This window comes from Callithrix jacchus, chromosome 16, assembly GCF_049354715.1.
Source record: "Callithrix jacchus isolate 240 chromosome 16, calJac240_pri, whole genome shotgun sequence".
In the NCBI taxonomy this organism is placed as follows: domain Eukaryota; kingdom Metazoa; phylum Chordata; class Mammalia; order Primates; family Cebidae; genus Callithrix; species Callithrix jacchus.
Genome location: NC_133517.1, coordinates 98,582,826 through 98,598,618, shown reverse-complemented (window position 1 = coordinate 98,598,618; position 15,793 = coordinate 98,582,826). Strand labels below are relative to the sequence as shown.

The 15,793-nt window shown below is 37.1% G+C and overlaps 1 protein-coding gene across 3 annotated transcripts in view; it reads right to left on the bottom strand.

The window, feature by feature from the left end:
* NIPAL2 (NIPA like domain containing 2) overlaps positions 1-15,793 on the bottom strand; it is a 101,461-nt gene that overhangs the window by 53,219 nt on the left and 32,449 nt on the right. For all 3 annotated transcript variants that reach the window (XM_035277617.3, XM_035277619.3, XM_035277618.3), the window contains exons 2-3: positions 11,073-11,141; positions 9,245-9,416 (exon numbers count right to left, since the gene is read on the bottom strand). In XM_035277617.3, the coding sequence (XP_035133508.2) occupies positions 9,245-9,416; positions 11,073-11,141 (241 nt within the window). The remainder of the gene's footprint in view (positions 1-9,244; positions 9,417-11,072; positions 11,142-15,793) is intronic.

Genomic DNA, 15,793 nt, shown 5'->3' with positions numbered 1-15,793 from the left:
TAAAGTAACCTTGTTGGACAGAGGAAGAAATCACAACATGGAATTCCTTGAATAAAAATTTATTGACTTAAAAAAAAAAGAAAATAGATAAAGGCCAAGCAAGTTTCCTGTGCCTTCCAAACCACATCTAGATGTGGGGGAGGGTGCCAGTCCCAGGGCGAAGTATGTGTCTTGGTGTTGCACTTCCCTGTGCTTCTTGATTTACTTAGGAATCAACCCTTGGTTTGTCCTTCATTCACCTACTCTCTGACATCCTTCAGTTTATGGGACTCGGTCCAAGACCAGCTGTGATTATGGAAGAGTTTTTCGATGCTCTAAGACCCATAGCAGGCCACAAGAGAGAAGCAGTCAATCATAAATTAACCTGGTGCATGAGTATTCAGAAAAGTTGTAAATACTTGGTTTGAAATAAGAAGTTAAATTCCAGCTTTTTGGTTAGCAATTCAACTCAAGGGCAGATTTTTACATGTCAGTTTAGAACTCTGTGTCTGTAGAATAATGGGTAAATGGGCATTCCCTTTTTACATTTGTAACTTTAGGACATATGTATGCTTTCTATTTAAACTCTCTTCCCCCCATGTAAAAATTTTTTATTAAAAGCTTAGTAGTACAGAAGACTGTTCAATAACTGTTTAAACATTTAGGGCATGGCGAGTTTTAAATGATTTTCTTCATTTTTATTTATTTCTCTCTCTCTTTTTTTACTCTTTATTATCACTTCTTAAAGACAAATTTAACCCAAAGCTAAGACATCAATTAATTATACTTTACTCAAATATGATTATGGATATGATATTCTTACCTGGTTCCGTTGGCGATAAAAAGAACCTTTGATTGACAGGTTACAAACTTAAATGCCTATAATGGCCTTTAAGGTGATCCTCTGAAGGCAAAACAATGAGGGGGTGGGCCATGGTGATAAGGGGGATGGGTGCTGGTGTGAGGGAGGTGGGCGTGGTAATGGGGGTAGGCTGTAATGATGAGGGGGTGGGCGCTGGTGATGAGGGAGGTGGGCATGGTGATGGGGGGTAGGCTATAATGAGGGGGGGCTGTAGTGATCGGGGTAGGTTGTGGTGATGGGCTGTAATGATGAAGGGATGGGGACTGGTGATGAGGGAGGTGGGCGTGGTGATGGGGGTAGGCTATAATGGTGAGGGGTTGGGCTGTGGTGATCAGGGGGTTGGGCTGTGGTGATGAGAGAATAGGCTGTGATAAGGGGGGTGGGCTGTGGTGACAGCGGGGGACGGGGGCACTGGCCATAGTGGTGAGAGGTTGTGGGACCGTGGTGAACTATTCAAGATAAGTGAAAGGTGGCACTCATGAATCAGCCCTAGCCAACTGTAAATCCAGCACTACCAAATCTGATTATGTAGCCAAAAATTCAGTTGTGTGTGTGTTACTGTCTAATTTTTACCCATGAGAAATTAGTATTCTTTAAAAACATTGTTTGAGCCAAACACAACATGGGTCAACTCTGGTCTACAGGCAAGTTTGTGAACTCTGATCTAGCCTACAAATAAAAATTTCATCCATTTTTGTTTCCTGCACATTCAATGTATTGTGTCACCTCTGTGATATAGGGAGAAACCAGGATGTATATTTATAATATAGAAAAGTAGAAGATAAAACAGTAAGGAAAACTTTCTTTTACAAAAAACAAAACAAAACAAAACAAAAACCCATGACATGAAAAGAACATATTTATATAATAACGCTACAAACAGAGCCTCACATGTAAATATCTGGCTTGTGGTTTCTGACCACTTATAATGGCAACTTTATTGTATTGCTAAAAAGAAAACCACAAAAACACTCTCATGTCAGTCACAATCAAGCTTCAAACACATGGACACATTAAGCGTGCTCACAGGCTGAGTCAACTCTGACCATATTGAGGCAGAGCTCCTAATTATCATTCCCCGTCAGTTGCACAATTTTAGGAAAAGAGGTATGTCAATTACAATATATTCCATGGAATTAAGATTTGAAGATCTGAGGATATGACAGTTTGAAAAATGTCATCTCACAGAGAGAAAAGTTCTACAATTCATGTTGGCAGGAAAAAGCGTCAAGTAATTCATGTTGATTAAAAAAATTGCTATTGTCATTTATTAAAGATAATGAAGAAAGAACTGTCATTCAGAGACAATTTGCACAATTTCAAATGAGAAAACTTACCTGGATTAAGAACAATAATCCTTTCTTTTCTACATTTTTCTTGGCATGCATTAATGATTAAAGTTGAAAAGACTCCAAAAAAAGTAAAAATACTACCACTGACTATGTTAATTCTGTATTACAAATTTAATTGTGTGTTACTTAATCATTAGCAATCTCTCTAGAAATACTTTGTGGCATGCTGAAAAAATAAGGATGAGTGGAAAAGATGTTTCAAATAGAGTGTTTAGGCTTCAGGAATGCTTTCTGCTGAGAATGTATGAGCAGACATAAAATTAAAACTTCAGAGTTTTATTTCACACATTTTATGTAGGCTGGTTTTTGGACAAACATGCAAAAGCAGATAACTCAGCAAACCACTGAGAAGAGCGAAATTTTCTGCATATCTTCAACATTAAAATCGATGTCCATGTGAAGCGACACTATCACAGGCATCCTGTGAGGTTTAGAGTTCCGGTGACCTCATCCAGGCTGGCACTAAGCACATTGCTCTAAGGGACAAAGAGAATTCACAGCATCTAGGTTTCTGTAACGCTACGCGTCACTTGCTCATTGGTCTGTTTATGTTTCCTTTCATTTGTTTCTAATAAAAATCTTGGAGACCAAAGTTTCTGCTTGACATGATTTCTTTGGAATTCCAAAAGGCCTCACCAGGGCTTCCTGGCTCTGCTATGACCATTGTCTAATGGATTACAGATACATTTCAGTTTAGGGCTTCATAACAGCACCACAGAAATACACAAAACAACATGTATTCCACATCATGAATTTTGATTTGAGCAAAACCCAGCATATTGGGGAAAATTAGAGATGGAAAAGACTTATCAGACTCATGCTCTCCTCATTCTCTCAATGCAGTTAGCTCTCCAACCTTAACCCAAATTAGCTCAGTAACAGAGGACTACTTCACTTAGGAAATTATTCTAGGGCCATGGAGATCTTGCTGCTATTATCTTTCCATCCAAAATTTCAAATGTTAATTTAATATAATTTATCCTAAAATCAATCTATTTATTACTCATTTCCATTCAGCTGGGCAATGATGAAGTGAGCTAACGAGTTTATGTGTCTCATACCTGGCATAGTGGATGCTCATTCAATATTAGTTTCTTACCTTTATAATTTTGTCTAAAGTGTTCCCTGAATTTAACTTGGAAGAAGGTGATATGTTCTTGAACTCTTTTCTGGTTTCTTTTAATCAATATATTCAGAGGCATAGAACCGAAAAATGTCACTAGTGCTTCCATCACGTTCTACTTCTCCTTCTCTCCCTCCTTGCCCCTGCAACGATCTCCCTCCATATCCCACTTCCTTGCCACCCCATAGACTAATTAATTTTATACTGAATGAGGTCTGCCATGAAGCTATTTAATTCCATGTGGCTTCAATTCTTTGGATTGTTGATAACTTCATTGTTTTTAATCATCTCTAAATGTTTAGGCATAGCATAGATCACAGTCATGGGGATAAACAGAAAAAGGAAAACATTAAATGGAAGCCCACGCTTTGGAGATGCACAAATAATTGAACTCAACCCCCAACGGACAGGATTATAGGCCTGTGAGTGTTCACAAGCGTGAATATTCATGAGTCTCTTGCAATGAACTCTTTAACCACCATGCTTCATTAGGAATTGAAATTTCTTAAGCAAGTGTTTATCTCTTCCAACACCCTAGAACAGAACATCCTATCCTTGTTTTATCAAAATTCAAACTCGAACCATTTCTACAGGCTGCACTGTGTGATTTCCAGGTGCCATGCTCTCCCAGGAAGGGCAAATGTCAAGCAATGAGACACGCAGTCAGTTGCCCGTCCCCTGGGTCACAGTTAAATGGTGAGGAGGGACATGAAACAGGTCATTGTGAGTATGTTGAGAGATACCAAAGGGGAAGTGTAGGGCAGGGTCGCTGTGTGTGGTTGGGCAGGTGGGGTAGGTTTTGCAGTGCGGGAAGTCTCCACATCTGAGGCGGCACACCAGCATCTAATACGTTGTTGATTTGCGTATTTCTCAGCACAGTTCTCTGATAGATGGTGCCAGTGTCCTGCTCTAACAAAATTAATGTATTACAATCATTTGCAGACAGACAGAAATAAGGTATTTTGAGAAAGGGCTGCCTTTTTCTAATTCATAAAACAACACCACACAGATGAGAGAGGGCCTGCATAGGATGTGCAGGGAGCAGAGAATAAGCCTGTTTAATGACCTTAGTCTGAAAGCCAGGAAAGATCTCCTGAGCAAGGGTTTACCTGAGACAAGAAGGATTATCAGTAGTTTGAAATTATATTGCAAACTCCACAGAATATCCAACCTATTTCTTTGTACTGGATTTCTGGTATATTAAGCATATCCTCAAATCACAGTTGATCTGAAAGGAATCTGCCATTTGGCCTCTGTCTAATTAATAAACAAGTGAACAATGTGCTTTGAAGCCAGAGCAAGAAGATGGAAAACTGTACACACATCTAACTTGCTATGCATTTCCTCTGACAAACTCCTATATTTGTTTTTAAAATGCATTTCATCTTGGTACATTATTTGGAAATTCTTGTGTTTTCCACTGTTTTTTGGTAGAGAATATGTGAAGGAGTTGAAGGGTAATTGCTACTTAACTGGATGAAAAACGAGCTGTGAGGATCCTACTTTTCTGCTGTCCATAAATTTAACCAATGCATGAGTAAGAGTAATAAAAAGCCTTTCTTGAAATGGTTTCTCCATTTTAGAGAATGCAACCATCAACCATCTTTGGAGGCATGGAAGTATACTCCATTATAAAGAATAAGGTATTTTGTTTTTCTATACAGTAATAATTACAAATCATAGTGACAATAGCCAGTGTTGTCATTATGTCAAATACTATATATCTAACACGGTCCTTGGGAGTTTGAGTTTACTCAGTTCTTTCCCATGACGACCTCTAATACAGAAACTACTTTCATTCCCATTTTGCAGGCTAGGAATCTGAGGTATAAATTGGTTTTAATAATTTGCCAAGGTCACAGAGCTTGCCAATGGCAGAACTGTGATTTAAACCTGGCAGTGTGGCCCTAGAGCTCTTGACCTTCCTGCTGCCCTGGTTTATTAGGGCGAGTATTGAACCTAGCCTCTAGGTAAAATTGAAAATCACTAATTAAGCTTTCTGAATAAATGGAAACACAAATCCACATCTAGAATTAACCACACTGCCAGTATAACTAGTATTTTAGTCCGAATAGATTTTGGACCTATTATTCATTGAGAAAGACTTCCAAGTGAGAAAAATAAAGTAAAATTAAAAGATGACACAAGTTTACGAAGGTTCTGATTATCTCAAAAACCTGGACCCAGGCCTGGGCTTCTCTGTGTACTGAGATCATTCTCCATTGTGCTGTCTTCATGGTAAGGCATGGACGGGTTATTTAGGCTGAATCTCTAGCCTGATGTGACTGCCTGTGAGCTTTGCCTTAAGAATTCTCTAAAGGGTTTTCTGCAGAACTGCTGTCCATTGAGATAAGCTCAAGAGAATCCCAGATGCACTCATCAGGTTTTGGAAACCTGCATCTGCCTCTCAAAGACTCACAGTGTGCATGGGCCTATTTTAGGACCCCAAGAAGCCCTACACTAATGAAAACTGCGTCGCCTTTAAAACCCCAAATTGCAGAATCCTGTTTGATTATGGAATTCTTTGTTTCTTAGAACACCTGTGAATCTACCTGTAAGAGAAATGTTGGGCAAATGCTGTCTGAAGCTGAGCATGTCAGTGAGGAACAGCAGGACACACAGAGAAAGGGAAAGAAAGGACAGAAGAAAGATGCTTCAGGGCAGGAAAACATGGGCAGAGGGCAATTTGAAATGCCCATATTACTAACTATGGTGCTTCTTACAAATGAGCCCTATATATGACTAGTATGTATGTCAGACATATGCCATATGCATGTACATTATATGACATGTATATATTAACCGAATGCATATGAAATAATATATTAATTGAATATGCATTCAATTAATTGTATAAAAATTAATTATATATTAAATGCATATTTAATATATATTATTTATATATTAACAGATTCAATTAATATATCTGTTAATATATAACTATATATTAAATATGCATTTAATTAATATATTGTCTGTTAATGTATAACTATATTAAATATATACAAATAAAATATATTAAATAGAACCAATATAATTATATTAAATATCGTATATTAATATAATCAATATTATTAAATATAACCAATATAATTAATATAATTATGTTAACTATTACATATTAATATAGTCAATATACTATGTTAACTATTATATATTAAATATAACCAATATAATTGTATTTATATTATTAAACATGAATATATTAATGTATATTTAATATAACTACATTAATACATAATTGAGTATATTATACTCAATTAAATTATATAAATATATACCATACTAATTAAAGTATACAAGAGAAGCAGGAATTTTGATTATTTGAAACAACATAGCAGTTCTGGTATATTAGCTATCGTCAGTGTAGTAAGACTAGTTCACATGTTTACCTGCACAGTCTCTCCCTACTTCTGGAAAGGAAGAAAGGAGCGCAATGTGTTGGTGTGAACCAGACCGTCTAAGGATGGGGAGGAAGATGAAAGACTTAAGGAACTTAACACACTTGGACTTAAGGACTGAAACTATTGTAAGTGTTCTGGATTTTAATAGTCTCTCTCTCTCTCTCTGTCTCCTTCTCTTAGAAAAGCAACAAAAGATAGAAGAAAAATCAGAAAAGAATATGCAATTTCCCATGCAACACTGAAATAATTTTATTTGTTGTTAAAATTCAAAGGGAGATTTGATTTCTTAAAGCTCCCAAAAAATGATACAGAAAAAAAGTTTTAACATAGAAAAATGTGGATTTTCTGCTTCATCTGTAGACACCAACATAAGACACATCTGGTTTATACTTTTCCTTTCCCTTCAAATTCTCTAGAGTTTCTAGAACCTTTATCAAGAATCTCAGGGTAGCAGAGGTTTATTCTAGGGAAAATTCTCCATCACCAGCAGTCCCTCAGCCACCCACAAAGCTTTACAATGATTTAAATTCAGCTTAGGACTGCTGTGGGAATACTATTTATGAGCATACATTACTGTTTGCAAAGATTGTAAAGTAGGAATAGAGTGTGTTCGAGGCTGTAAGTTCACTTCTTTGAGTCATTTTAGATGGACAGAGAGGGAGGTAGCTAAAAATGTTCTGAAGCTGAAACTTTAATTGGGGCTAACAGCACACAAAGAAAAATAATCTGTAGCAGGAAGCAAAAGCCCATCTGTCAAGGCAGTGGGCTCAGAGTTTGAAAGTGGGTGGATCGGTTTGCAGGGGACTTGGGGAGAATAGGACACTGTTTCTGAGTGGAAGGTTAGAAAGCTTCAGCTTCCAGTTTTTAATGAGAGCTTGGATCAAGTCTTGCCAAGATGAGCAGACTCACAGGCAGCTAGCTTCCCTGAAGTTCTCGGAGAGGTACCGTGGCTGACCCTGAAGTCCTGAAAACTGCCCCATTCTTACCTTAGGCCCCATGAGGTCTGGCTATATCTCATTTCTGTGAAATCTTTGATCTTTACAACAATATTTCCTCTTTCTTTGAACCATCTGGGGCAGCACCCTTTTTCTTATAACCCCATTACCCCAAAAGGTTTCCCAGGAAGAGGAGACATGAGACAAATGGAGAATTTCAATACGATAGGGTACGCTTATTGCCTCCCTTCCCCAGGTATCTATCTAATATGCCTGGACACATTTTTCTCTGGCTATTTCATGGAAACTGAGAATAAAGTAAGGAACAAAACTAAAGATCAGAATGACATACACAGTCATTACGGAGAATAGAACAACATATTCAAGATAGCAAGAGTCTGGAGGAATCCCAAGTTGATCGTATAACTAGACCTTTTATCTGTTATGTCTCAGATTTTGAAAACATAAAATGTCTAAATTGTCTATGTACATGTTATGGACTTTACTAAAGAGAAAATGAGGTTTACCCAATTTGCTCGTTCTATTGGAATGTTAAAAAAAGTAAATGGTTACATAAATTGTGTGCCTTTTCAGAGTGGTAACAGGATGGCTCTTTTAAGTAGGCAATTTCTAGAAAGCAAAATTAGTGTTTTTTGCTAAATATTCTATTATACCTCATGAAAGTATTTTAAATAAAATATTTTAAGTGATTTAGAGAAACAGCTTACAAAATAAAATAGTGCTCTTTGAATCTATATTGTTTCAGTATAAATGATGTTTTCTTTAAGAATATTATATAGTTGTTTAGGAGAAAAATTCAAATTGGGATATGTAAACATGTGATATGCTTGATCTAGGTGTTAATAGATAATAACTATCAACTTGTTTCTATTTCAATGAAGTTTCTAAATTCATAGAAATTCAGAAATGTCCTGTTTCCATAGCAGCAGATAAAGAGTAAAGCCAAAAAGATTTTATTGATTTTAACAGGGCTTAGAGAATTTGTTCTCCTTTTTAGCAATGATTTTTGCTCTTTTTTTTAGTCTTTCACAACACCTCATTTTTTCTTTTCTAAATGTACTTAATAAATCACATAAAATTTCCAAGTAGATATTTGTGTCATTACTGTGAAATTACACATTCTTATAGTAATGTAGAATAACCAATATTTAATTCTTACCGTCAAAAAGACACTAAATTATGGAGTCAAGACCAGGCATCTAAGACTCTAACTACAGGTACTATCAGTTTAACATATGAGTAAAACATTGCATTACAAATGCTTTTAGGTAACTCCTTAATGATTACAAGCACAGTATAACATTTTCTGTCACTGTTAATTTATTAAGACTCAGGCGTCAGGCTTTCACACATAAGTGTTATAGTCACAAAATGCAAGTTTCTTCATGGTTAATGTGACAGCATGACAATGGATAACTGAAATTAGCAGAATAATTGTTCCACGTAAACGTGCTAAAAAACCAGGGAATAGCCTTTCTTCCTTGGTGCATTTGTCATTTCAGTTGTGTGTTTTTCTCCAGTGATTCTGCTCTTTAAGTTTCTGTTTGTCAAAATACAGAATGGCTTACCTGTAACAGACACACAGCCTAATGGAGCGATCAGAGTAATGGGAGCAAATCCATAGGCTGCGAAGTTCCCCATCTCTCCCACGGCCATCAGCAGGACACCACCCCACCACAGCACGCTCTTGAAGTATGGCCTTGGGTGCTCTTGTTGTGCCAAATGAAGGTGAGAATATTTCTGAAAGTAAATCAGAAGATAAATAAAACATTCTGAGCTATGAGGGGAATGTCACTTTTTTTTTTTTTTTTTTGGTATTCCTTTAATTCCTTTCATAAGAACACTGATTTTTTTTTTAAATAAATGCATTTTGGGGGAATTATTGAAAATTATACTAGGTCATTTGCTAGCAAAGATTTATACAAATAAATATAGTAGTCACCCCCGATCCACAGATTCATTTTCTGTGGTTTCAGCTACCCATGGTTAGAAAATATTAGATGGAAAATTCCAGAAATAAACATTTCATACATTTTAAATTACATGCTCTTCTGAGTAGCAGGATGAAATCTCAGGCTGTCCCCCCTGGCGTGTGAATTCTCCCTTTGTCCAATGTATCCACGCTGCAGACACCCCCTGTCCTTTAGTCATTCAGTGGCCTTCTCGGTTACCAGATCAGCTGTTGCAACAGCACAGCTTATGTTCAAGTAACTCTTATTTTACTTACTTGTTCTATTTTATTATTAGTTATTGTTAATCTTTTACTGTGCCTACGTTGTAAATTAAATGTGATCGTAGGTATGTATGTCTAGGAAAAACACAGTGTATACTGAATAGGGTTCAGTATTAGCTCTAGTTTCAGACATCCACTGGGAGTCTTGGAAGGTATCCCCTGAGGATAAGAGGGAACTACCATATAACAATCTGGGAGATATTCTGATGTTTAGGTTTATTTTGATTCAAATCGTTTTAGAAACTGCAGTGATTTGATTCTATTTCAAAGTGATTCATTAAATGATTTAAGATTTTTTATTATTTGGTTAACAATTCATATTTCATTCAGTTTTTAGTTTAGCAAATCAGCAATTTATTCAGGTTTCTGATTCAAGTTCTGTTATAGTTCCTATTTTGTACTCTACATTCTTTTCTCAAGACCATTAATCTATACTGGCATATTTAACAGAATTTTAAAGAAAGGGGATAAAAATCCTATAATCTGTACTCTTTTTGTTTTTTTGAGACAGAGTTTCGCTCTTGTTACCCAGGCTGGAGTGCAATGGCACGATCTCGGCTCACTGCAACCTCCGTCTCCTGGGTTCAAGCAATTCTCCTGCCTCAGCCTCCTAAGCAGCTGGGACTACAGGCATATACCACCATGCCCAGCTAATTTTTGTATTTTTCATAGAGATGGGGTTTCACTATGTTGACCAGGATGGTCTCGATCTCTTGACCTCGTGATCCATCCACCTCAGCCTCCCAAAGTGCTGGGATTATAGGCATGAGCCACCACGGCCAGATGACCTGCTTCTAAAAAATATCCATATCCCATCTGGGGTGAAGGCTATGAAAGAAATCTAAGTACTACAAATCAAACCAGTGCTGTTTATCCATTAGACCTAGTAGGCCCCTTACCTGGGGTCTATAATACTATTGGAGTCCTCTCTACACCCCAGAATTAATTTCTTTCAAAATCAGAAGAAGAAGAAGAAGAAAAATGAATGCACTTCAGCCTGGATTATATGTATTTGTCTATATACGAATGAAGTCACAAAATATATTTTTTTATAATTTTTACAGAGAAAAGATCTACAAAGGCAAAAGTTCCCAAAGCCCATGAGAGTCATCATGTGTCCCTGAATCAATCTACAGTTTTAGAAAAATAAGCTTTTTTCTTACCTGAATATTTAGAGAAATGCTGATCACCAAGTTTCCTAAAATGGCCAGCAAAACCCCAAAAAGGTGAATCTGTAAAAGAAAATGTTTTCCTTAAATAATACTTGTAAGGTATTTACTGAAAGAAAAAGACATATTTAGGTATTCATTTGTTCAGTAATTCAGTTTTAGCTTAGCACCCATTTGCCAGTGTCGATTTGGAATATTAATATTGATTTAATTAGAATTAGTTTTTCACTTTTTTCAAATACTATATATATATATTTTTTTTTCTTTTTTTGAGATGGAGTCTTGCTCAGTTGCGCAGGTTGGAGTGCAGTGGCACAATGTGACCTCACTGCAACCCCCGCCTCCTGGGTTCAAGTGATTTTCTTGCCTCAGTCTCCTAGTAGCTGGGATTACAGGTGCCCACTACCATACCCAGCTAATTTTTGTATTTTTAATTAATAGAGACGGGGTTTCACCATGTTGTCCAGGCTGGTCTCGAAACTCTGATTTGCCAGCTTCGGCCTCCCAAAGTGCTGGGATTACAGGTGTGAGCCACCATGCCCAGCCTCAAATACTATTTTTAAGAAATCACTTTGTCCTTTGTGAATTCTCTAGATATTTGTCTGCCTCGTTTACTAAAATAAATAAAATAGTTCTTTGACTTTCCCCTATCAAGATACTGCTTCTTAAGTATCCTTTCTTTTTGTTTTCTTTTCTCAAATATCTTTTGGAGGGCTGTGATATGAAAGAAAGATCATCAGACTACAAGTTAAAGGATAAATATGAGACACAGATTTGCTATTTTTTCTTTTCTTTTCTTTCTTTCTTATTTTATTTATTTATTTTTTTTGAGGCAGAGTCTCACTCTGTCACAAGACTGGAGTGCAGTGGTGCTATCTCAACTCACTGCAACCTCCGCCTCCCGGGTTCAAGTGATTCTCCTGCCTCAGCCTCCTGAGTAGCTGATACTACAGGCGCATGCTACCCCTCCCAGCTAGTTTTTTTGTATTTTTAGTAGAGACAGGGTTTCACCATATTGACTATGAGGGTCTCCATCTCCTGACCTTGTGATTTGCCCACCTTGGCCTCCCAAAGTGCTGGGATTACAGGTGTGCACCACCGTGCCTGGCCAGATTTGCTATTTTCTAACTGGGTAACCTTTTGAGCAAGTTATTTCACTTCTCTGGCCTAAGTAAAAATGGGATATTGGAGAAGACATTTCCAGAAATTCCTTTACTTCTAAGGTTCTATGATCTCCACTGGAGATGGGCTAAATTTTCCTTCTTCTCCCCTGGTCAAAAACCTACAGTGATTCTCTACAGTCTACTACATCAAACAATGAACTGCTATACCAGCTCGCCACAATGAGTCCTCACCCAGGCCTCTGTCCATGACTTACTTTTAAAGTGCTTCCTCTATCTCAGGTATCTGGCAACGCCATCCTCCAACCAGATGTGACACTTGCTTGTGCCACTGCTCCCCAGGTCATGCAGGTGCGCCTCTCACTCCAACCAAACCTTGTCCTCCTGGCCTGCAGAGGTCCATCTCCTCAGACCACCTCATCCCACCTTAACTTTCTCAGATCCTAAATGTTAAGCCTCCCTTATTTACTCTCTGAAGGAAGAGAACCAAGGCTTATTCTTCTTTCTATTGAGTCTTCTGTGTTATCTATTGCTATATAAAATTGAAGATGTAATAAACACTTGCTTTAAAAATATGTAATGGTCTAACCCAAGAGCTATAGAGGTTAAAAGGTAAGTTCTTACACATTGCCCAGGATGTTTATCATAGATAGCTCATGTATTATTTAATGATTTCAAAAGATGCGTTTGTTGCTCCTATTTAGGTACAAAAGTATAATATTTTCTATTAGTATAAATTTGCAATGATACAAAGGATCATCGCCTTCTTATTCTACACTACATAACTTCTAGCCAGCTTCAAATTCCAAGGAGTTATTTGAATTTCAAATGAAGACTGCAACCACAAAGAACCCTTTTCAGAATGCAAAATGTCTTTGAAGTTTTAGAGCTTTATTATATGTGATTTTTGTAGCAATAAGACACCAAATTCCAGCCTGACTCAAGCATAGCATGAAATTTAGTATTTAGTATTTAGAAATGAAATTTAGTATTTTTTTCAATGAAGTAAAAAGTTGAAAATTCATTTTATAGTTGATATATAATATCTATGGTCTTTAATCAGTTAAGAATTTTCTTTTCCTAATAGAGGCACTTGGTAATAATTTTGATCACTTTCTCTCGTGGGGAAACAATTGGGGCACAATACAATGTGCTATTTCCATGCTTTCTATTTACATCTAGTGGACTTGGCAGTAATCGGGAAAATAAAGACTGAGAAAAAAAATTGGCATTGAATGGATATTTGTTAACATCTCCTATAATTATAAAAGTAAATTGTTGAATAGAAACAACTCACTTTAAAATTCTTTAAGTCATTCACTGAGCAGTTTAAATGGCTTCAGGCTGGGTATTTAAAAATTGGTGGCAGGATTTGGCAATAATTTCTTGGGTATGACACCAAATCATAGGCATTGAAAAAAATAGATAAATTGTACTTCATCAAGATTAAAAACTTGAATCTTACTCTGTTACCCAGGCTGGAGTGCAGTGGCATGATCTCGGCTCACTGCCATCTCTGCCCACCAGGTTCAAGCAATTCTCATGCCTCAGCCTCCCAAGTAGTTGGAACTACAGCATGCGCTACCACACTCAGCTAATTTTTGTATTTTTAGTAAAGATGGGGTTTTGCCGTGTTGGCCAGGTTGGTCTTGAATTCCTTACTTCAATTGATCTGTCCACTTTGGCCTCCCAAAGTGCTGGGATTACAGGCGTGAGCCACCACACCTGGCTGAAATTAAAAACTTTTTGCATCAACACACACTATCAACAGAATGAAAGGCAACCCATGGAATGGGAGAAAATATTTGCGAATCGTATATCTGGATTGAGATCCAGAATATTTAAAGGATGCCTACAACTCAACAACAAAAAATAAACATCCTGATTAAAAAATATGCAAAGGACTTGAATAGCTGTTTCTCCAAGAAGATACACAAATGGCCAATAAAGACATGAAAAGATGCTCAGCATCACTAATCATTAGGGAAATGCAAATCAAAACCACGTTGAGTCACTACTTCACATCCATTAGGATGGCTGTGATTAAAAAGAAAAGGAAATAAGTGTGGGCGAAGATGGGGAGTTATTAGAACACTTATACGTTGCTGAGTAAAATGGTGCAGCCACTGTGAAAAATGGCATAGAGATTCCTCAAAAAATTAAACACAGGATTATCATATGGTCTAGCAATTCTGCTTTTGGATATATATCCAAAAGAACTCAAAACAAGGATTTGAACAGATATTTGGACACTTACATTCAATAATAGCAGCATTATTCATAATAGCCAAAAGGTGGAAAAAACCTGTGTCCCTCAATGGATGAATGCATAAACAACATAGAGTATATATGCATATAATGGAACATTATCCAGCCTTAAAAATGAAGGAAATTTGAATATACACTACCACATGGATGAACCTTATAAACCAAAAATAAAATTCTGAGCCCTTCAACTGACTGATGGACCCTCCCCTAGGCCAAAGGCTTTCCAAAGTTAACTTGAAAAAGTAATTTAGGCTATGATGGGAAGAGGGGGTTGGGACATGCCTCATTATACCCTCCTCCCTTTGGAATTAGGGCACAGCTGACCAGCATTAACATGAAAACAAAGATCTTAAGACTGACAAAACAGACTTTTTATAGCAATAAGACCAAATTCCAGCCTGACTCTAGTATAGCATCACATGACAGATAACAGGCCCTGAGAGAAATCAAAGTATTTTACCCCCAAAATAAATTTCTTTGACATATTTTGAAATGGCCCTGCAAAGCTGTCTCTTATAGGGAAAAATCTACATTCTGTAGAGCATTTCCATTCCTTTCCAGGTCTTTTCCCTGGTCCAGTAGAGAATTTACCAAGACTCTGGCTCCTTTTTAGGTCTGATGAGAGCTCCGAAGTCTGCTACCCAGAGGCTTCATCTGCATGATAGAACCCCTTATCTTAATCCAGATGTTCCTTTCTATTTACTCCAGGTCTTTAGATAATAACTCTTTCAACCAATTGCCAATCAGAAAAGCTTTGAATTCACCATAACCTGGAAGCCCTCACATCCAGTTTTTCCGCCTTTCCAGTCCAAACCAATGCACACCTTACATGTATTGATTGACATATCTCTAAATGCATAAAACAAAGCTGTAGCCTGACCACCTTGGGCACATGTTCTCAGGATCTCCTGGGGCTGTGCCACAGGCCACTGGTCACTCATATTTGTCTCAGAATAAATCTCTTCAACTATTTTACAGTTTGACAGTTTTTGTCTATAACCTTGAGGACATTATGCTAAATAAAATCAGACAGTCACAAAAGAACAAATGTTGTTTGATTCCACTTACATGAGGTATCTAAGGTAGTCAAATTCATGAAGATGGAAAATGGAATGGTGGTTCAGGGGAAGGAAGAATGGGGAGTTAGTGTTTAATGAGTACACAGTTGGGATAGATGAAAAAATTCTGGAGATGGATATGAATGCAGTTGCATGCACATCAGTGACAATGTTCTTAGTGCCACAGAAGTGTACACTTGCAAATGGCTAAAATGGTAAAATTTTATACTACTTATATTTTATAATAATAAAAAATTGGTGGTGAAGT